This window comes from Cygnus olor, chromosome 2, assembly GCF_009769625.2.
Source record: "Cygnus olor isolate bCygOlo1 chromosome 2, bCygOlo1.pri.v2, whole genome shotgun sequence".
NCBI classification, from domain to species: Eukaryota; Metazoa; Chordata; class Aves; order Anseriformes; family Anatidae; genus Cygnus; species Cygnus olor.
The window spans coordinates 129,944,713-129,966,216 of record NC_049170.1 but is presented as its reverse complement, the minus strand read 5'-3'; the positions used below and the strand labels follow the sequence as shown (position 1 = coordinate 129,966,216).

General features: G+C 39.7%; 1 protein-coding gene across 5 annotated transcripts in view; it reads right to left on the bottom strand.

Annotated features, from left to right (window-relative positions):
* PKIA (cAMP-dependent protein kinase inhibitor alpha) overlaps nucleotides 1–21,504 on the bottom strand; it is a 42,762-nt gene that overhangs the window by 15,537 nt on the left and 5,721 nt on the right. Inside the window, exons 1-3 of one of the 5 annotated variants that reach the window (XM_040546115.1) lie at nucleotides 1,087–3,565; nucleotides 261–404; nucleotides 71–152 (exon numbers count right to left, since the gene is read on the bottom strand). The exons of 2 other annotated variants lie outside the window; for them this stretch is intronic. In XM_040546115.1, the coding sequence (XP_040402049.1) occupies nucleotides 71–73 (3 nt within the window). In that variant the 5' untranslated portion in view covers nucleotides 74–152; nucleotides 261–404; nucleotides 1,087–3,565. Of the gene's footprint in view, nucleotides 1–70; nucleotides 153–260; nucleotides 405–1,086; nucleotides 3,566–21,504 lie in introns of those variants that run through there. 2 more of the 5 variants (XM_040546114.1, XM_040546119.1) reach the window with 2 other exon arrangements.

Genomic DNA, 21,504 nt, shown 5'->3' with positions numbered 1-21,504 from the left:
TTCAGCAGGTTCTGGTGCAACAGCTCAACTGCATGTGACTACCTTTTAAAATCATGCAGTCATGACTCACCATCAAAGTATGTGTTGCAGCATCCAGAACAGAAGAGCTTCAGCTTATTACTGTATCTTCTAGGGCAGTGATAAAAACAGCACTGGAAGGAAGAAAATTTGTCTTTTTGTCGGCACGATCATCCACAACTGTGTGCTACCAAATATTAAATACTGGCTCCTTTATTTGCTTTTAATAAAAAACAGATTACCTCTTGCAAAGTTGCTAAACTACAATGTGCTTCTGCTGAGATCTCACATTTCACATGCAGGCTTGGAGTTTGCCAAGAATACACCCAATGACACCGTACTTCTCAGTATCTGCTTAGATAAATACCATAGGCCAACTTGGAGACCTGTGAACGTGAGACAAATAGCTTTTTAATAATAACCAATTCGTGCCACAATACCTTAATCAATATTTCATTCAAAGCGTATTTCATCAACTTTTGGCTCGTCAATAAAAAAATCCAACATCTCCATGCATTTTTTTTTCTTGTGGTAGGCATTTAACATCTACTTTACATTTGAATTAGCTTTCCCAGCCAGCAGACATTCTGCCGTTTTTTTAATGACTATCTAGAAGCTACAAAAAAAAAAAAAAAGAAAAAAAGCCCAGTTTAGCTGACAGCATTTCAGTTTGGCTTAAAAGCAGTTCAATTTATTATTTCTCCCACGATACATTCGCATTCTATATTGCATATCACTTCACTTCAGTTTCCCTTAGTCTCAGCCTTACATTTTTCAAGGTTTCCATCATTTCTGCATTCTGCTCCCATGTGTCCTCTGACTGCTTTGGAGTCTAAGGACTGCCTGCTTCTGTTGCTATGCAACAGCATAGCCTACTTAAGGCTTCCTGAAATAATCGTCTCACATGCGCTTTTTTTAGACTTGTTTCCAACAGGAATACTTTACTCTTTCATTATAATGGACCACTGATACTATTGCCATAAGATTAGACAACGGTCACCTGGAAAGTTTTGCTAGCTACCTTAGAGGACAGAAAGAACGATATTGCTTACAAAATTGATGACGTACCTCCTGCATTGGCACACGAAGGTGTAAATCTCAAGTATTGCTATATTCTTGCCAGATGTTCTCCAGGTGTATGAGAGCCATATATTTCTTCACTGGGGAGAAAATCTTAATTGCTTTCTTTTTCCTACTCTATTTCATTCAAAGGAAAAAAAATAATAATCTCTACCTACTGTAGAATAAGTCACCAGACAGGAAAAACACACACACACACACAAAAAAAAAAACCCACAGTACTTGTATATGAAGTCCATTATAAATTTAATCAGATCAAGAGGAAAAACCTGTATGTGAATACTCCAAGTTGTCATTCATTACAACATAAGCTGATTTCAGAAATCCCTAGGGCAAGACTCCACGTTTTTAATATCACGTGATGGATGCCATGCAGTGGGGCTGCATTTGCTGTTTGAGGTAACGTTGTGCTGCCCTTGAGAAACTGTCCTGTGAAACACTCAGTTTTTCCAGCCTCGGACGGCATTTTTCTCATTATGTTGCTGCTGCAAGGGTAAACCAACGTGTTTTGTTTTCTCATTGCTGGCTCATTTGGGAAGCTTAAGTTAATTTATTTCTGTAACAATATGTAGAGCAATATAAACACAGGGCTCTTGTTAAAGCATCAGTCAGTCAACCCAAGAGGGCCAAATGTCTTATTGTGCACCAGACTAAGCAGACAAATGAAGGTCTAAAAGTACAAAAGCGATTTTAATGAAAGGAAATATCTTACGTCATACTCGTTTTTCCCCCTTGTCCATTTTAGCATGCTCAGCAGCAGTTATGTCTATAGAGAGCTACATGTCAGCCCAGCACTGAGGTAGAAAGAGGAAAGATGTTTCCCAGCCCCAGAGAAAACTGATGCAAGGTATGAATTAAGGTGCCTACAGAAGCAAGCCTGCCTGCAAAAGTTCCATGGTAGGCACAGGAATGGACTTCTCAACAACAAACACATGAAGTGGTATACAGCAGTAATTTTCCATATGCGTATGCGTAGCCACAGACACGCAGCGAAGCCAAGCTATTCAAGAACACGATTGTGCAAGATTTAGCAAGCGTGACTACCCCTGAGTGATGTATTTCAAGTGTTTATTCTTTAAAACACCTGATATTGAAAAGCACATCTGAGACTCAAATCAGGATCAATACTATTTTGAAAGCCAAGATGTTGAGACCTGAAGAACAACATTTAGAAGGATGTCCTTTATCATAAGCAGTCTGAAACCTGAAAATGATGCATGAGCAGCTGGAGGAAAGAAAGGCATTAGCAGGGAAGTCCTTTAGCATATTCAATTTGCATTTTATATTTTGTAGTATTTATAGGCATTTCTGTTACAAGACAGGTTATAAAGAATTTCTAACATAAGACAATGGAAAGTCCTCATGTTTGCCATGGTAAGTTTGAGGACAGGAACCTTAAAGATAACTTTTACAAGTCCCAGTGCAAAAAAGAAGAATCTAATTAAGCAAAGACAGAGAAAAAGCAAAACAAACAACATCCCCTCTTCCTGAAGAACCCTTCAGATCCAGGAACATTTTGAACAGTTGCGACTGAAAAAAATCTGCATTTTATAGAGCAAGATCCTCTTAACAATGATGACAAGTTTCTGTGTACTGGTACCAGATGGAAACTAAAAAAAAAAAGCTTGCATATACTAATATTTCATTAGCAAATGTGCTGCATTACAGAATCTGTCCATGGCACTCAGATTTAAGATGCATTTGTAGATGCCAACCCAGGTACCCAGACTAATACGATACCCCACAGCAACTGGAGAAAACAGAGGCCCCGCAAACCACAGCTACGTAAAAACTGTGTTAGTTACAGCTTTGAGTATGAGTGGCCAATATTGCTTTTGTCCCCAGTTTCAAGTCAAACTAAAGCTCAAATACTTAAGTCTTGTGCCTCTGGTGACCCAGTTCTTCATCTAAGAGACGAAAGGCCCAAATGGACGAAGAGGGGCTTACAAGAGGGGATAGTGGAAGCATATAAACAAAGTAGAACTTCCTCTACTCTTGCAGAGCTCAGTGATTTCAGTCAACCATAACAAAGTGCTCAAGCACCTTAATAGATGTGCTATTAAAAAAGCAGTGTCACACAGTAGATGTTTTATACTCATGCCAATAAAAGTTATCCAACTAAACTAATAAATTTTCTGCAGCCCAAGCTCCTAATTCTAGCTCACAACAATTTCACAGCAGTTGCTTAGTACTTAGAAATGCTAAAAAAGCCGAAGAAGAATCTGAACATGCAATTCTTACCCATGTGCATAAAACCAATAAATATAATGGAGTGTGAGGCATGTTTTCTGGATATGAGCCAGGGCATAAATAAATAGGTATGAGCAGAGACTGAAGAACTTACTGCTGCACTAAGTTCCCAAGGAAGGAATTCATGTTGTCAGAGCACATGAATACATTCATACTTGACCTGAGACCATGCAAACACAGAAGCCCTCCTTCCTTTCATCTACCTGTTCGTGTACTGTGAATATTGAAAGAAGTACCAGCTGTCTGCTTACAATAACAATATATACGTGGGCAGAATATTTCCTAAGACTTCCAATTCTGAAATCTTGGCAAAGGGAAGAAAACCTCTCAAGAATAAGAATCACCCACAGAGGTGAGTTCTTGGATACCATTTTTTTTCCATAGAAGTCCAGTTGTCTGTATAACCTCAGAGATGGAGGGTAACTGTATAAATGGGTTTATGTTACTCCAAACCTAAAGCAATAGGAAAATACACAGTTGTTAAAGTCACTACAGAAGCACAGCCTCGCATTGTTAAGTAAAAAGTAAGCTTTAGGAATAAAGAGAACAAAAAAAAAAACAAAAACAAAACAACAACAACAACATAAAAAGGAGTAACTGATAACCAGTGAAGAAAAAGGACAAACAAGCAGACTGTGGCAAGTGTATAAAAATAAACCTAGGTGGACTTTAAGGCTGAGCAGGAAGAAACAATCAACATCAAGTGCCTCCTGGCAAAGAGAAAGAACCACCGTTTATAACTATTGTTCCTCCTTGCAAAGACCTTGGGATGCTGACAGCCAGCTGTAAGCCCCTCCCTCATCCTAACTAAAACTGTCCATCTTTAGAGCTAGATGAACACGGGAAGGATCATATCACCAGAGGAAAGCAGTATATACCAGTAAATATTCGTAGACAAAAATTTGAACTGTACTATCAAGGCTTTTCTCTATCAATACAGACAAGTATTAATAGTTTTGTAACTTAACTGTGTCTTGTACTTTAACTATTAAAACTTTATTTCACATCAGGTATGTTTCCCTTTTTGCTGGTAACACAGCCAAGAGTCATGACAGCCCTTCAAAAGAGTTGACTGGACTGCAGGCAAACTGTAGGAACTGTAATGCTGCCAACCCCAAGTGAATGTTTCCACTCATATAAGTGGAACAGAGAAAGTCGCCTTAACTCCACCTAGCTCTCCCTACTACCATGCAGCACTACAGCAAAAGAATGAAAACTGAAGGGAATTGTGATTACAGGGAGCCTTTCACCTTCTGTTAAGAGACAAAGAACTCTATTTTGTCACATACTGGTCTATTCTCCTTGATCCGTATGTTAACAGTCTGCATTCAGCTTTCTGCCTGGCAGAGCCCAGCAGCTGCCCCATGTCAGATCAGAGCCAGCTCCAGCCGGCTCCAAAAGGAACCCACTGCTGGGCAGGGTTGAGCCATGAGCAATGCTGGTTGGAACTCTGAGAGAGCAGATTTAAGAAAGGGGGGAAAAACCTGCTGGGCAACAGCAGCTGGGAGAGAGGAGTGAGAAAATGTGAGAGAACCAGCCTTGCAGCCCCCAAGGTCAGTGCAGAAGGAGGGCAGGAGGTGCTCCAGGCACTGGAGCTGAAGTTCCCCTGCAGCCTGCGGAAAGGCCCCTGCTGGAGCAGGCTGTCCCCCTGCAGCCCATGGGTCGCACATGGAGCAGATCTCCAAGCTGCAGCGCATGGAGGAGCCCCCGGTGGAGCAGGTGAATGTGGCCTGGAGGAGGCTGCGGCCCATGGAGAGCCCCCGCAGGAGCAGGGCCCGGGCCAGAGCTGCAGCCCGTGGAGGGGAGCCCACGCAGGAGCAGGGGGCCTGGGGGGAACTGCTGCCCGTGGGGGACCCGTGCTGGAGCAGTTTGCTCCTGACAGAAGGTACCCATGGTACGGAGCCATATGGGAGCAGTTCTTGAAGAGCTGCTGCCTGTGGGCAGCCCCCGCAGGCTCTCAGTTCGGGAAGGACGGCATCCCGTGGGAGGGACCCCACGTGGAGCAGGGGCAGAGAGGGACCGTGAAGGAGCGGTGGAGACGAAGCGTCAGGGACTGACCGCAGCCCTCATTCCCCATTCCCCTGTGCCAGGGTGCAGGTGGAAGAGAGTGGATGGGGAGAAGCTGCTTTTAGTCTACTTTTAGTTCTCACTGCTCTAGTCTGTTATTAATTGGCAATAATTGCCTGTGTGACATTTTTTGTCCCTTCTTAAAAAAGAAGGCAGAGGAGGAAGGAATAAGAAGAGTGAGAAACAGCAGAAGGAACCCTAAGGTCAGAGAAGAAGGAAGAGGAGGAAGTGCTCCAGGCACCAGAGATGCCCAGTTTTCCTGTTGGCAGCATCAGCTCGGTGGATGGGCCCATCTTTACCCAGCAGCGGGGCTGTTGTGGAGCTGGCTGTAACCATCTACGTCCAGCACAGGGCAGGCCCCAGCCTCTTCATCACAGAGGTCACCCATGCAGCCACCCCATTGCCAATACCCTGACACCTACAACCAGCATACCCACAGACAGAATTTGTATTTATCACAAGACTCTATGCAGATATAAATGGCCATGACAAGCACTTAGTAGGCTTTCCTGTGTCTTCCTTAAACTTCCTTAACTTGCTGAGACTGCTCTTCAGTCACTTTCTTTCCTCTTCAGACTGGGAAATCACAGGCACATGGTAAACTCATTTGTTACACATCCCTAACACCACACAGCTGATGTGCGACAATCTCATTCCAAGCGAAGGCTGTGCATTAGGTATGTTAAAGCCATGAGCAACAACTAAGGAATTATCTACACACCAGACTTTATCACCATATACCAAGGAATTCTCAATCACCATGATGCTTATCTTATAGCCATGATTTCTATAAACAACAAAAGCAACTTGTTTTTCCCAAGACTGAAGCTGTTGTTTTACATGGGAGAGGATGAGGAATCTTTTCTCTGTTATTTAAAATAACTTAAACATGAAATTAGCCTTGACATTTTTAGGTTTCTGTACCAGAAGAAAAAAGGTGGAAGAGAAGTATATACTAGCTTTTCAAACCTATATGTTGCTTCCAAGAAAGCATTCACTATAGTAACAAAATTAATATTTTTTTACATCACAGCACCTTATTCAGTTGAATTAATGCCTGTCAGAAGAGCATGAAGTACCAAGGATTCAAGCATGTTACATGAGGTGACATGCTTGCTTGTAGGTTAACTCTAATCATTCACAAGTTCAGGTGAATGAACAGTGTGTAGGACATCACCCATTAAATTTGAAGATACAGTGCTAACTCCAAGACCTGTTCACACTGATGAAAACACAGTACAATTTCAGTTGAGTTAGAATTACCCATACTGTAAAAAACATTAAGGGAACAAGGACGGAGGGGAGACAAAGACATTTTTCTCTCTACTACTAGCAGGCATTTAATGCCTACTTTTTGTAACATGACTATATTGGATTAAAAACTTTGGTGAATATATGCTTCATCAGCAACCTTTAGGTAAGTAGATTTTAAACTTTTAGCTCAATGTCTTTGAAATTTGCCATCCTAAACTAACACCAAAAATTATCTTTTCTGCCCGTATCTTGAACAAATCTTTCCATTGCCTCATAGCTCAGCCCTGCTACCTATGGCCTTCTCATGATCCAAGAGAAACAGCACCAGGATTTTCAAATAAATAATTCTGATGTTTGTGTAACAAATAATCCATATTTATGCTTTCATCATAGACTGCAATGAAATCGGAGCTGAACTAAATATGGAAAAAACATGGAGTATCTTCATTTTAGAAATGTTTTCAGTACAGTGTTATTGAAATAACCTTCAGATGACAATTCTTGGATATAGACTGCTCAGCCTCAGTGTCTTTCTGCTTTAAATCTTTCTTTCCAAAATGCTCCTCTTCCCCCTAAGCAATTTGTTCATTCATGCTTTGTCAGGAATATCTTTAAGTTTGACTTTCAGAATCAGGCAATATTTTCCCCCTTTTATATTTTGCCTCCCTTCTTGCTCAGTATCCTACAGGGATTATTGAAATACTACTAAAATATTAAAAACAATGAAAATTTAAAACCTTTTAATTCTACTCAGTTATAATTACCATTATATTTTTAAAAAAGTCCAAACACCTGAAACACAGAAAGCAAAAAAATATTGAAGAATCCATAGGCTAAGTGAAACAGAAACCTCTCTTTCCCCTTAACTGACCTTTGGATGGAGACACATACACTGAACAGTTCGCTTTTATGTGAAACACTGCTGAATCCATGCTTCAACATGTGTCTCCTTTCCACAGAGCTATTTAACATGTCATTACTGGAATAATGATCTTGTATCTAGACAGCCATGATCTACATGTGCCAAGAAATTTTTTGGGAATCACAACAAATCGTTTAGTCATTTGAGACACATACCAAATGAAGCAAACTTAGCTGTAAAGTCAAAGGGAATCTGGCTGTTTACTTGAAACTTCACGTTATGTGATATGATGATTTCTTAGGCATGTTAAAGCTACTACTAGGTGAATTATTATTCACCTCCTGCTTGGTATACCTCAGTATACCAAAAGCCAATGGGTTCAACTGAAAGTGAAAGCAAACTTTATCTTCCCCACCAAATAGTAAATACAGAAGAATTCTTTCTTTAAAAGTATACAAATAGTTTGCAGACAGTAAGCGTAAAAATGCTCGGAGTCTGAGTCTGACAATCGAAGACATTACTAGAAGACAAAAAAATTAAAGTAAAGAGCTATGCCATTCCTGAATAGCATAGACAAAGATAGCCATCCTTACACACTTTAGGAATATAAGCAGAAAGATGGAGGTTTATGTTAAAAACAAAAAACAAACAAAATAAACCCCAAACCCAAACAACAACCAAAAAAATCCACCACCACCAAAAAAACCCTACACCACACTCCCAAGGAAAACAAACATGTAGGGGAAAAAAAAAAAAAAAGCTACAACCAAGCCACAATGCTCCTGCTTATCAGGCGCATAACCCCAAACACAAATACTTCTTACCCCATGAAGCCTATTTGAGACATCTTCAGTTGACTTTCCAGTTAACTGATAACTTGAATAAAAACAACAAACAATGAAAAAATACCATACAAAAAGCATATAAACTATATAAACGAAACCAAACAACCCTCCACCTCTGATTTGATGAAATACAGATGGTGATCAGGTTGCTAACAAAGACAAACTGTTTTAGCCTGATTATTAAGCATGTAACCAAATACTCCAGTGATCTCTATTACTGCATAAACTTTCTGTGAAGCTGCACAGCATTATACCTTTTAGATGTAACTACAGAAGTAATCAAGTATTGCAGAACTAAACCTTACCACTTCGAGACAATTTTTTGCTCTGCTCAGCTTTAGATTTGTTTATTTCTTATGCATTTCTTCCTGTTAATCCTGGGTACTCTGAAACAGCAATAATAGGACAGGATCTCTGTAGACAGAAACACACCTGATGCTAGATTGAGAAGGTTCTTAGAAACTAGGGGCTGACAAGATAGATCTATAAGAGTAAGTAGCTTTTAGTCAGCTGATGTCTTTCATTAAGAAAACTACTCTCCTTATACTAATATAAGGGTGAATATCTTTTTCCTCAAGACACACACACACACACACACACAAAAAACATGCAAGGGTATTTCTATTTGCTGTGACAAATCCTCAAAAATACTGTCTTGATTACAGCTAAAATCAATTAGATCAGCATAAAATCTAGTAGTTATAATCCTGTACTAATTTTCTTCCAAGGAATCAAGAATTATAAACAAAGACAGTGTATAAACTAAAGAGTTCCTTACGACTAGACTAAAAATCAGTGCTCTATATAAAGCAATTATTTCATGTTATGACACTATGGACCATACCAGCAAATATACCTTCTTTTCTGGTTCTTTATCCAGAACAAGTATTTTTCAGTAGCTTTCCTTAACAAGCCTGTGTAGAAAGCTGTTCACCTTCAGTATTTGTTGAAGGTGAATACCCTTCAGGAGAGGAAGCCAGAAGGTCTTCTAGAACAGTGCTGGCAACATTCACACACACAAAAAAAAAAAAAAAAAAGCCATGAACTTCTACTCTCCTTGATTTTTGTTGTTTCTTGTCCTACACCAGTATTGTTTGAAAGCTGAATGATACACAGGTATTAAGCGTACTCTAATTAATTTAATTTACTTCTGAAGATTGCTTTAGATTTTCAGATTTCAGCATGTGATGGAGCTTTTCTTGAATATCTGCGTGGGTGGACTTGATAGAAGAGTAAGTTTAGTTTGCAATGCCTGTTGTCACATTATCTGTATTTTTCTGCACCAGCGTGAAGTACATTAAACAATGACAAGCTCATTAATACAGATTTCAAATTGCTTACTTGGTTTGCTTCCCATTGTCTTAGTATCAATTTCACTTGACATGGCAGCCTAAGTAAAGCAAAAGCAATCTCTTCACAACAATGTTTTACAGGTCCAGAACACCAGCTTGCTGTAGAAGCATGCGAACCACATTGCCTTGGTACTTGCATATCGTTATGCTGGATTAGAGGCTTTCTGTGGGGCGGGTCTAACTGAACCTCTGTATCTTGCATGATCAAGATATTCCTGTAAAATAAGCACTGAGTGACAGATCAGCTTGTTTTGCACATGGCACCTAAAGCTAGCAGGACTTCCAGAGCTGTTCATCTATTTTACTCTAGAGGCAATTAAAAACAACAAAAATAATCTGGGGAGCAAGATCCTAAAGTGGAGGCTTCCTATTTTGCAGCAATCATATGACAGTCAGGCATCCTCTAATCTGCAAAAAGGCACAGAACCAGCAGGAAAACAATTGTGCCTGTACACAGTAAACCACTTTCAACTGCTGAAGAAGAACCAGCATGCTGATGGTTTTGCCCTCTGCTGGGACAGAGGTTCAGGTCCCTTGAGCTTGAGGACAGGCTGGAGTACAGGTCTCCTGCTTCCTTTACATGGGGCCATTGTACTAAAGACAAGCAATGCCATTCTCTTATTCCCTTTCCCCATGGAGAAGGTATTACCTTAAACTTAAGTCTCGACCTTGAGTTAGGACTGCTAGGCCTCTACAGGCACACATAGCAGATCAACAAAATCTCTTTGAATCATAGCAAAATTTTGACTGGAAGTGACATCTGGTGGTCATCTAGTCCAACAAGCCCCAGCTCCATTTCATGCAGTTAGAATTTCTCTCATTGAAACTTGTGACTATTGCCACTTACTCTTTTGTTGAGCACCTCCAAGAAAAGCCTAAGTCTTCTCCATAACTGCTCCTTACATATGACAATTTCCTCTCCTTGTACCGTCTTCCCCAGACCATAGAAAACCAGCACCCTCAGCCCCTTCTTGTACATCATGTGCTCCACACTTCTAATTGGTCTTGGTAGCCTCCAGTACACCTGACTTGGCATGTCAACGTCCTGTTTCAATCCTCAGGGGTCCAAATCGGGTGACATTACTTTAGATGCCACCTCAAAAGGGTGGCATCTGTATCCATGTGTTTAAAATAAAAAAATCTATACATACATACAGTGTCACTTCTCTTGATCTGCTAGCTTCACTCTTTTTACTGATGAAGTCCAGCTTTTTTCCTGGTTTAAGAGCCCAGTTTCATTAAAAGCAATGCAGAAAAGCAAAGGATATTAGTTGACAGAAACATTATTTAATCCACGCTTATTACATTTAAAAAGTTGTCACTATCGTCAGCATGATGACATACATGAATATAGCCCTCTACTTACACACGGATCTGAGTCTTGGCACGATGATTCCCTGGCATTAGTTTGGCCTGCTCTAGAGTTGCTTGATCCTGATGCATACTTCAAGTAACCAGGTATTTACTTTTTAATCACCTCTGCAGAGGTTTACAAAACCAGCTTTTAGCTCTGTTGCTGGAGGGTAACAGCTCAAGTTCAGACTGCAGTTGAGTCTCCTTTGCATCCTGGTACAATTCAAAATGTTAACATTATGGGCCAAAATCATTAATCTACAAAGGATTAATCTACAGCCCCAAGCCACCACGGATGAGAGTTCTAGCTCATCACAAAGCAATCTGTCCTCTCAGCTTGTGCTCTCAGGCAATGACTACCTCAGTCTCTGCTCACGGGCCTACATCTTACATATTCAGACTGCCTGCAGGAACCAGTCACTGGAAGATCCAGCTGTGAGATCAAGATAGCTTGTTTTAAATTACAGTATGTGTAATCAGGCATAGTAGAGGCCACCTTCTCTCTTGTAGAAAGACCTGTTAATTACTTTGCTGTCTTCATTCCGCTGCTGTTTCTTGTCCTCAAGGACAAGCTGACATTTACCTCTTTCTTTTCCCCCTGCTCATACCTCAAAGTCTATTTCTCTTTTGGAAAACGGGACCAGTGTCTACTGCTCCCCTCCCCAGATACCAATATTCAATTAGGAACATGCCCCTTGATATTTTTAAGCCCAAAACATTGCTACAGATTGAGTAACCATTACGTTTTGATTAATTAAGGCTGCAGAAAGTAAAAGTATAATCTGATACAAAATTAATGCAAAGTGTTCTCAGGATACCAGCTTTAATTAACTTTACTGGAGAAGTTTTGCTGGTTGAATTCTCATCAGATTCTACCCATGCAGTCAAAAATATTTAATTTCTCAAGAGAAGATGAAGATTTGCATATTTAACTCCTAAATTTGCAAGAACACACAAACTTTGGCCTTGAGCTTGGTGATAACTGGAAGAGACATACTGCTATGTATTTTACTACTAACACATACACATAGTCTACAGAATAAAGTCTTACATATGCATCTTATCTACAAACTGGGTAACATACTACAGGAGGAAGAATGATGATCTCCATTATGAACTGGAACATGAGAAACGGTTTTAGGAATACACAGAGCAAGCAGGCATTGAAATAAGATTCTGTTTTAAAATCAATTCTTGAAGTAGTAAAATAGAAAAGCAATAAGAAAATCCATCTGTTAGCATCTGGAAGAAGGTACATACAAAATGCTTCTTTGCAGTGGGGTTCTCTCATTAGTATACTGCAATTATGAACTTTTAAACCTTTGAGTTTTGTTTTTTTTAAAAACAAACAGACAAACCAGAAGACATATAGTATGAAGCAATCACTCAGACATATGGTCCAGAGCACAGAGCTGACCTTCATCTCTGTCCTTTGTGAGAAAACAAAAAGAAAGGGGAAGGGACAGCTAGAGGCTGAAGACAAAGGATTCCACAAAAGCATACCTCTCATACAGAGCTCTGGCCACAGCAGTAAAAAACAAATAGTTTATAAATTTGTTTGTTGTTGTTTTATGTTTTTAAAAGCTGCCTCCCAGACACTCTTTGAAAGATCCTACTCATTTTAATTGATGTTTTTTCCTCATTTCTTCATCTTGTGTTTCTCATGCCATTTTCAATAATTAATTTGAAAGACCCAGCCAGAATCCTCTAACTGCAACTTATACAAGAGGTTCTCTTCATGCTACTAGATAGCATGCATATGGCACAGCTGGCAGTCTTCTGTTTTCACAGCAGTCAGGTTTTCATTTCATCTACTTCAAGAGAAGTAGGGAAGATAATGCGACATTAAACTCCCTTCTTCATCTTCAGGCAACATGCTGATGATGAAGAATCTCACTCTGTTGTAGATGGAACAAGTAGCTGCAATGGAGAACAGTCTGTACGAAAGTTCAAAATGCAAAAAGATAATAGAAACAAAGTTCCTATTTTCCAATACAGAGTAGAAAGAACCAAGACACGCAACGTAATTACAAGGGATTAATTAGGTATAAAACATTTAAATGAGGCAAGCAAAGTAATGTCTCATATGGAAAGAAATAGAAGTACCCGGTTTCAGTGCTTCCACAGTTTCAAAGGTTTCTAGCAAGAGAGGATCATTTTGGTGGATTTATTACATGAATTTATGATGAACATGAAGCCAGATGGTTGTAAACAGATTCATAAAGGCCAAATTTCAACATTTTTACAAGCAACCTTAGAATTCTGCTTATTCTGTTGGTTAGAACAACAACAGCTAAAAAAAATCAGTCTTGAACATTATGGAAAAAAAAAAAAGGCTTAAAATGGATTTTTCAGAAGCTTTCAGGCCACTAAAGCACAGTCCTCCTTCCTAGCTTTTTATTGAACTAAGGCTCCTGTAAAATTACTGGTAGGAGGAGGTACAGATCTTTTACCAGCTTTGCAATGTAGCCATCAAACACACTTGGAAAAAGTGGTCTTTTCTTGGTCTACATTAAACGTAAAAAGACAGAAAAAAAAAAAAAAGCATTGTCATAGAAGCCATTAAGATGGCCTTGGAGAACGCTTAATTCTGTTTGTGCTGTCCTTGAATTCATCTAACAATTAAACATACTTAGTGAGCCCTATAAAGACATCTGTTAGGATACTGTTGATATATTTGCTATATTTAAACAACATCCTGAATATCAAAGCTTTTGAACAACTAATTCACACTTCTTTGGCTTCAAAGTTTTATTTTAAGAGAAAAATGGAATGTCTGTGTGCCAAGGTAAATTATCAATAAGAAAACAATTTTTCCATTGTGAAATAAATACAGAAGCTGTACAAAATCATGCAGCTCTCCAAATATTCAGAGCTCAACTCTCTCAGAGTACAACTGAATTCTATTTCTACTTTCTACTGCAGGAAAAACCTCCCTCTGCTTTTCTTTCTCAGGATGAAGGGGGAAGTCAGGGAGAAGAAAGGTAAGTAAGGAAACACCCAACAATACTGCAGACCATCGCAGAGACTGAGCAAGAAAGGGAATACCATTTATTACTCAGTAGATATTCATCAGGTAGGTATGCTTTGGTATTTTCTACGCAGGTTAAGAGTCTTGTAACTACACCATTTTTTAGAAATCTTTTTACAATGAACCTAGAAACAGCTGCTTCATCTGGGTTAGTGCTGATTTAATGCAGCCACGGACTTGCTGGGAAGACATTCATCACACCTCTAAGACAGGCACAAAGAAGTTACAGTGGGTAAGACATAGGTGTGAATGTAACATATCATATGTTTTGCTCTAACTATCTGCCTGGCATCTGGAGCAAACTAGCAAACCTGGCAGATAACATACTAGAGGTGTTTGAGTTGGCAGACACAAAGTGGTATTAACTGCAGATTTCACTGAATGAAATACACTAAGTCTATTTCCTTTAGCCAAACTTGCAACCTCCAAAAACACATAAAGCCAGCATGTCACAATCTCTTTCAATCCTAGAACGGATTGGGTTGGAAGGGTCCTTAAACATCCTCTAGTTCCAACCCCCTGCCATGGGCAGGGACACCTCCCACTAGATCAGGTTGCCCAGGGCCTTGTTCAATCTGGCCATGAACACCTCCAGGTATGGGGCATCCACAGCTTCTCTGGGCAACCTGTGCCAGTGCCTCACCACCCTCTGAGTGAAGAATTTCCTCTTAACATCTCATCTAAATCTCCCCTCTTTTAGTTTAAGCCATTCCCCAGTTCCTGTCATAGACTGCCCGAGCAAAAAGTTTCTCTCCATCTTTTTCACAAGTCCCCTTTAAGTATTGAAAAGCTGCAATGAGGTCACCCCGGAGCCTTCTCTTCTGTAGGCTGAACATCCCCAGCTCTCTCACCCTTTCTTCATAGGAGAGGTGCTTTAGCCCTCTGACCAACTTCACAGCTCTCCTCTGGACCCACTCCAACTGATCCACATCCTTCTTGTGCTGGGTGCCCCAGACCTGGGTGCAGCATTCCAAGTGGGGCGTCACAAAGGCAGAGCAGACAGGGACAATCCCCTCCCTCCACCTGCTGGTCACACCTCTGTTAATGCAGCCCAGGATGCAGTTGGCCTTCTGGGCTGCAAGCGCGAGCTGCTGGCTCATGTTGAGCTTTTCATCCACCAGAACCTCTAAGTCCTTCTCTGCAGGGCTGCTCTCAGTGAGTTCTTCACCCAGTCTGTACTCACGCCTGGGCATGACCCAGGCGCAGCACCTTGCATGTGGACTTGTTGAACCTCATTAGATTCACATGGGCCCACTTCTCCAGCTTGTCTAGGTCCCTTTGGATGCCATCCCTTCCTTCTGTTGTATCAACTGCATCACTCAGCTTAGTGTCATCTGCAAACTTGCTGAGGGTGCACTCGATCCCACTGTCCATGTCATTGATAAAGATATTAAATAGTACCGGTCCCAGGACAGATCCCCTGAGGGACACCACTCTTTAACAAGGTTATTTATTTTTTTCCATTAACCATCAGTGATTGGCATTACCTATAGTACTATCCTTCAAAGATTTAAGTAAAAGGAATCTTACTGTTCCTACTATTTTGCCTGGTAGTAATATCAGACTGATAGACGTTGGCAATTGTAAGTCATTATATTTATCCATTTTGAATAAAGATGTAACATTAGCTTTCTTTTTCTTTGTAACTGTTATTTCTACTGTTCCAAAATATTTGAGGGAAGAGTAGAAGAGCATGAAGGAAGGAATGGTGGGCAGTTCCATTTAAATTTGGGTGACACTGATTTTTTTTGAGCAAGTTGTACCCAACAATGTGTGACAAACAAATTCCACTCTTTTTGGTAGCTTGTATAAACATAGCTACAGAAACAGACTAGCTAATGGGTCACAGATGGCCCTTCCATTAGAAGATGAGAAGGATGCGGTAGGAATTCCACAGAAATGAATGGACTTCAAAAGCTTGTAAGAAATACGCCCTTGGAGATAAAAATTTCTTTCTTGCCTGATTTTTCTGCCCAGAAATTTTGGAAAGGAATCAGAATTATTTCAGTGGATGATATGAAGTATCTTGTCATAAAGGCACTTCAAATAGTCAAGACTATAAATGACAACTTGGCAAAGCCATTTTAGCTCCCTCACAGCACCTGGCAGAATGTTTGGATGTTGAGATAAGCCTCACATGTGTAAGTGTGCACTTTTCCTTTGGCTCAGAGTAGATGAGAAAGCATATCCTCCTCCAAACAATTGCAGAAATAAGAATTACTTGCCAAATCGGGTATTTTCCATCAGAAGGTTAGGAGTAAGCCACACCGTCTGAAAGGTCCTGCTGCAGCTGATCCAGCAAACAAAGGGGCTAGAGTATTGCTCAGTGAAGTAGTAGAGTGACTTCTGTCATTTTGAGATGAGAAGAAATGCATAAAAGACAAAAATAAAAAAAAGCTTGCCTGCAGAGAAAGTAGGAAAACATGCCGGTCAGTGAGACTTAAAAAAAAAAAAGAGATCTCAGTTATGTTACAGTTGCACGCTCCACAACTACTTCGCAGATTTGTCATAATTAAATGTCAGGATGAAACCGAGACACTCCCATTCTCTCCATCACCATCCCAGTTTCCATGGAAAAACAGACATCCACTTGAAGTAGGTGTGTTGTGGATGATCCAAGTGCAGACAGTGAGGCACTGAGATGGGCATTTTAGACCTTTTTTCAGTCTCATATTCCTCTTGTTTTCAGAGATCCAAGGATTTTCAGAGGGTAACAAAGGATCCTTTACGAGCAACTCGTTACTGCATTGCTGTCTGCAATATTGCTGTGTTCACCTTTCCTAGGTGAAACCAAACAAGTGACTACAAAAGCCGGGGTGTTTTCATCAAGTTCTATGTGGGGATCTTGAGACACTCAGTAAATAGGGAAGGAGAGACAAAGAAAACAGCCTGTGTTCAGCTTTGGTTAGGTTTTGAACAATAAGCAATGCATGAAGGAAGAAGACCTGGATAAAACTTGTGGATAGTTAGTCCTTTCAGTTAATGGACAAGCTAGCAGTCAGCAAGGCCTTACATGCAATTTTATTTATAGAAGCATACAGATAACTGACTTCATCTATGTCTCGCAATCAGATGTCATCCATGCCACCTTAAATAACCAACAATTCTGATCAAATGTCTAAAACCACACACAGGGTAGGAGGGAAGATACCCTTTTCATAGACAGCTGACCCCGGGGAGATGCATAACAGTTGCTTCATTCAACATTTTTCCTTTTTCCTATCTTTAATAGGCTTCTTCACTATTTCTCTTTATATCTGATCACATGTAAACTTGTAAACTAAAGACCTCCAATTTAATGTTTTTAATAGATGGAAGAATTTGAAGAACCTTCTCTTACGATTTCTGTTTTATATTTTAACTTCCCTCAATTAACGCTTCTTTCTTTTGCTTGCTTCTAGCTTTCAGATGCTTCTCCTGCATGGAATAAACCTTTATACTTTGCTATTTAATCCCACTTCATCTTTCCAAGCTTCCTTGAATACTTTTTCATTTAGTGATACATCAGGTGGGTTGACTATAAACAGCCTCCCCACCAAGTGTAAAATTTAAACTTTAAATGAGCTGGCTAGTTGTAGAAAGCAGTAGGAACCTAAAAGAAAAAAGTCTATAAGAAAGCTTTAAGCCAAAACTCTAAGACAGAAGCACCTGACTTACATACCTGACCCAAATACATACAAAAGCAGAAATGAAAAAGGGAAGGACAGGTATAGAGCAGAGATCACAGCCATGTTTACTTCGGTTTACTCAAAATTTAATAAGAGTGACCCAACAACACCTCTCTCCTCACAGTCTCACACTCATCAGTTCCACAGAGAAGGCACTGCCTATGGAGGGGTAGGAGGAAGAAACCTCACCCATTGGACAATAATCAACATAAACACTAACCTTTATACTTTTTTAGTCCAATGCTTGACTTATCCAGAAAGACTCTGAGTAGATCCACTCTTGCATTCTTCTGGTGACAGTTAACTCCTCTATTTATTTTGTCTTTTCCAACCTGTCCACATGCATACCCTGACTCATATTAGAATCTCTTAAGAGAAACAACCCTTGGTGAACATGAAAGCCTAGTATTTTGGCCACTGTTACCAGAAATGGCAGTAACTTTTGTAAATTACTAACACATAGCGGGAACTGATGAAATCAAGGTGCTAAAGCATAAGTTCTCTTTAAATTTGCTCAGTGCCTAATGCTCAAAGAAAGCACAGCATTCAGTGATCACCTCAGATCACACAAGCCCGGTAAGCGGGGACAAACTGTTCAGATTCGTGGCACCTTCTCTTTTTCCTCTCACTCCAGTGGGAAATGAACGCAACATACCACCACAGGAAGATGTGTGGTCATTTGGGTGCTGATCCCAGAGCAGTGCTTCAAAAAAGTTCTTCCTCTTAATATTGTGCCTTGCAGTTTGCTTAAGCAATCAGATGTTTGACGTATGCCACCTGCTAGTCTCCAAAAAATTTATGAGATAGTAGTTAAAAACAAATATTTATAAAATAGTGTGCTGCCAAGACAGCCCCAACTATAAACTCTAAAGTCTTATTGACAAACTCAGTAAAGAATAGACTTGGAAAATGAGTACCAGTGCCTGGCTTACCCAGACCAAGAAGAGGAGATGAGGAGGAAGAACAGAAATTATAATGAAGGGTGGACTTGGAGAATCAAATAAACCCACACAAAATACATTTGCATAGTGTGTTGTCCCACTGGAAACACTGCTTAAGAAGCAGAGCTGCAGTCAGTAACGGATGAACAGCCTTCAAAATTGCTTATATGAGGCATAAAAGTGACAGCAAAGAATTTTCTGCTTGGGAGGAAATAGTATGGTTCAGTGTGCTGCAGCAGTCATCAGAAATCAGTACCTTTTTCTGGAGATTAGCATAAATAACTCCCTGCAGTTCTATCGGCTTTACGACTGGGGGAAAACAATGTTTAAACTACACCTTTCATCCCCTGCTTGTCAAAGAAAATGGAAGTACTGTGAAGTGTTTTGAGGTCTTCCATGATTAAAAGTATATAATACATTTCCCCAATATCCAAGAAAAGGAAAATAACACGAATTCTTCTTCTTGCTCTTTGGTTTGTACGGTAATTGTTTAAACATGCAAAGAATGTAAAATTGAGAAGTATCCATTTCTGGAGTGACAATTAGCTTGTGTATCGTATCATGCAAAATATCTTTACGCACTAATCAGCATTATCAGTTTTTGATATATTAAAAGCTTATTGCTATATCCACATGCAACGAATGTGAAAGTATTAGTGAGGAAGTGATGTCACATGCTTATAATTTTTTATTATTTTTTTTTTTTACACACTGTCTGTGTTCCTCTGGATGCATGGCTATCATGTGTGTCTTCTATAAATACCCTCGTGCTGTGTGTGTCATGTGGGTGGGTATGATACTTTCTCTGGAGGCTGTGCACCTCATTCACCATTTATCAGTGTTTCTGCCTCTGTAAAAATTCAGTAGAACATTGCCATCGCCCCAGACAGGCCCTTGTAGTTCCACACACAGTATAGCTACAACAATTACACTCTAAAAAGGACATGCAGGGTTGGCAATGCTCTTTTTGTATGTTGTCACTCAGAGTGAATGACACTGGCATTATAGAATTCTATTTTCTGCCTTATAATATTGCAGCTGCCGTTCAACAGATCAACACCTGTACTCCTCACAGGCAAATTTACACACCAAAGAAACATTCAAGAAGTCCTCTAGCTATTCAGATAACTCAGGGCACTTCATATTCACAATATTCTGCTTAGAAAACGTTCTGGTGTTTGCCTAAGAAATAAATGTAAACATTAGTAGCTTGTATAGAAGCAAATATATGATAAAATACTTTTACCTCACTGACAAAAAGCTCTGGTATCCTTAGGCTTTTAATGCATGCTGTAATCAAAATTGATAAGCCATGTCTTTCTCAAGTCACGCAGCTTCTATATTCATGCGTACTCCATTCACATTTCTTATCACGCTTTGACTCCCTGAGACCTTACAAATAACAGTTACTTAAAATGCAGCAGTCTATTCTTAGGCTTTATTTATTTATTTTTCATTAATAAAGTGTTTCACGTTATGCCTGCCTTTCAGAGTACGTTTTTTTTCCACATGCTCCAATTCTCAGATGCATTAATGGATCCTATTCACTCATTTCCAGCTCGCCATGTCTAAATTCACAAACATCAGCCCAACTCCTCAACCTGCCGCTATTTTGAAACATAAGAAATATGAAACAAAGAAAGGGCTGAATTTCTCTTGCTCTTTAAGGCTACACACTACATTTTTTCTTTCTTATATTTTTAAGACACTTTCTAGATATTTTTATGCACTTGTAAGAGGCACATTTTGAGATCCAGCTACCAACATCCATGCCTCCTGCTAATGGCACCCAATTAATTCTTCCGGACTCATTGCAGACATATCATTGCAGTGATCCTACAGTGAACTTCATGAGGATGCCAGAGATCAGTTCAAATGAAATGCAGAATTAATAACTGTGGGGAAAAAAAAAAAGAAAAGAAAAGAAAAGAAAAAAGGAATAGAACAGAAATAGAAGTCACCACACTGCTAAGTAGAGTTCCTACGTTGTTATCGGTGCCTAACAGAAATAAAGTTGTAGGAAGCATATAAATAAAGTGATGAAGAATCAGATATGAAACAGAGTCTACAGATGCAGGAAGAGTAAATAAACCAAGAAGACTGTTTTTGAGGAAAAAGACAATGTGATAGATAAAATGAAATCATGACAGGTGAGAAACTGAAAAGGAAATGATCGCTTAACATTTCTCACAGCATGACAATTTAAAGGGCACCAATTAAACTATTAGGCAACAAATTTAAGGCAAAATGGAGACTTACACAAGCACTGCATCATATGCCTGCCACGCTATGGAGGCTGAGAACATAAATCAGAGCAACTGAACTCATTCAGTGAGGGCACTATATCTCCTGCAATTAAATACAGTAGTGCAAGTATTACTTTAAGCTCACAAACCTCTTAATCAATGCTGAGCACCAAGTGCTGGAAGACTCCATCAGAAGATCGTTACTGAATTTATGTATTATTTCTCCATTATGTATTACTTCTCCAAGCGTCCTTTACTGAGAGTTTGCCAGCAGTTTTATTCCAATAGCACGTTTCTATTATTACAGGTTAAGCCTACACTGATATGATGCACAACTTTTCTGAATGAGAAGGGGTTTATGTCCATCCTAGACAGTTTGAGCAGACATCTGATAGTCAATATTCTGGTGTGAACAACTATTTTTGTTTATTTACTAGCCATTCTAAACCCAAACAGTCAGTGCCATCTGTCAAGCACCATGGGAAAAAAGTCTCCACGCATATTTCATTTAAAATATTCATAAAATAAAAAAGACAC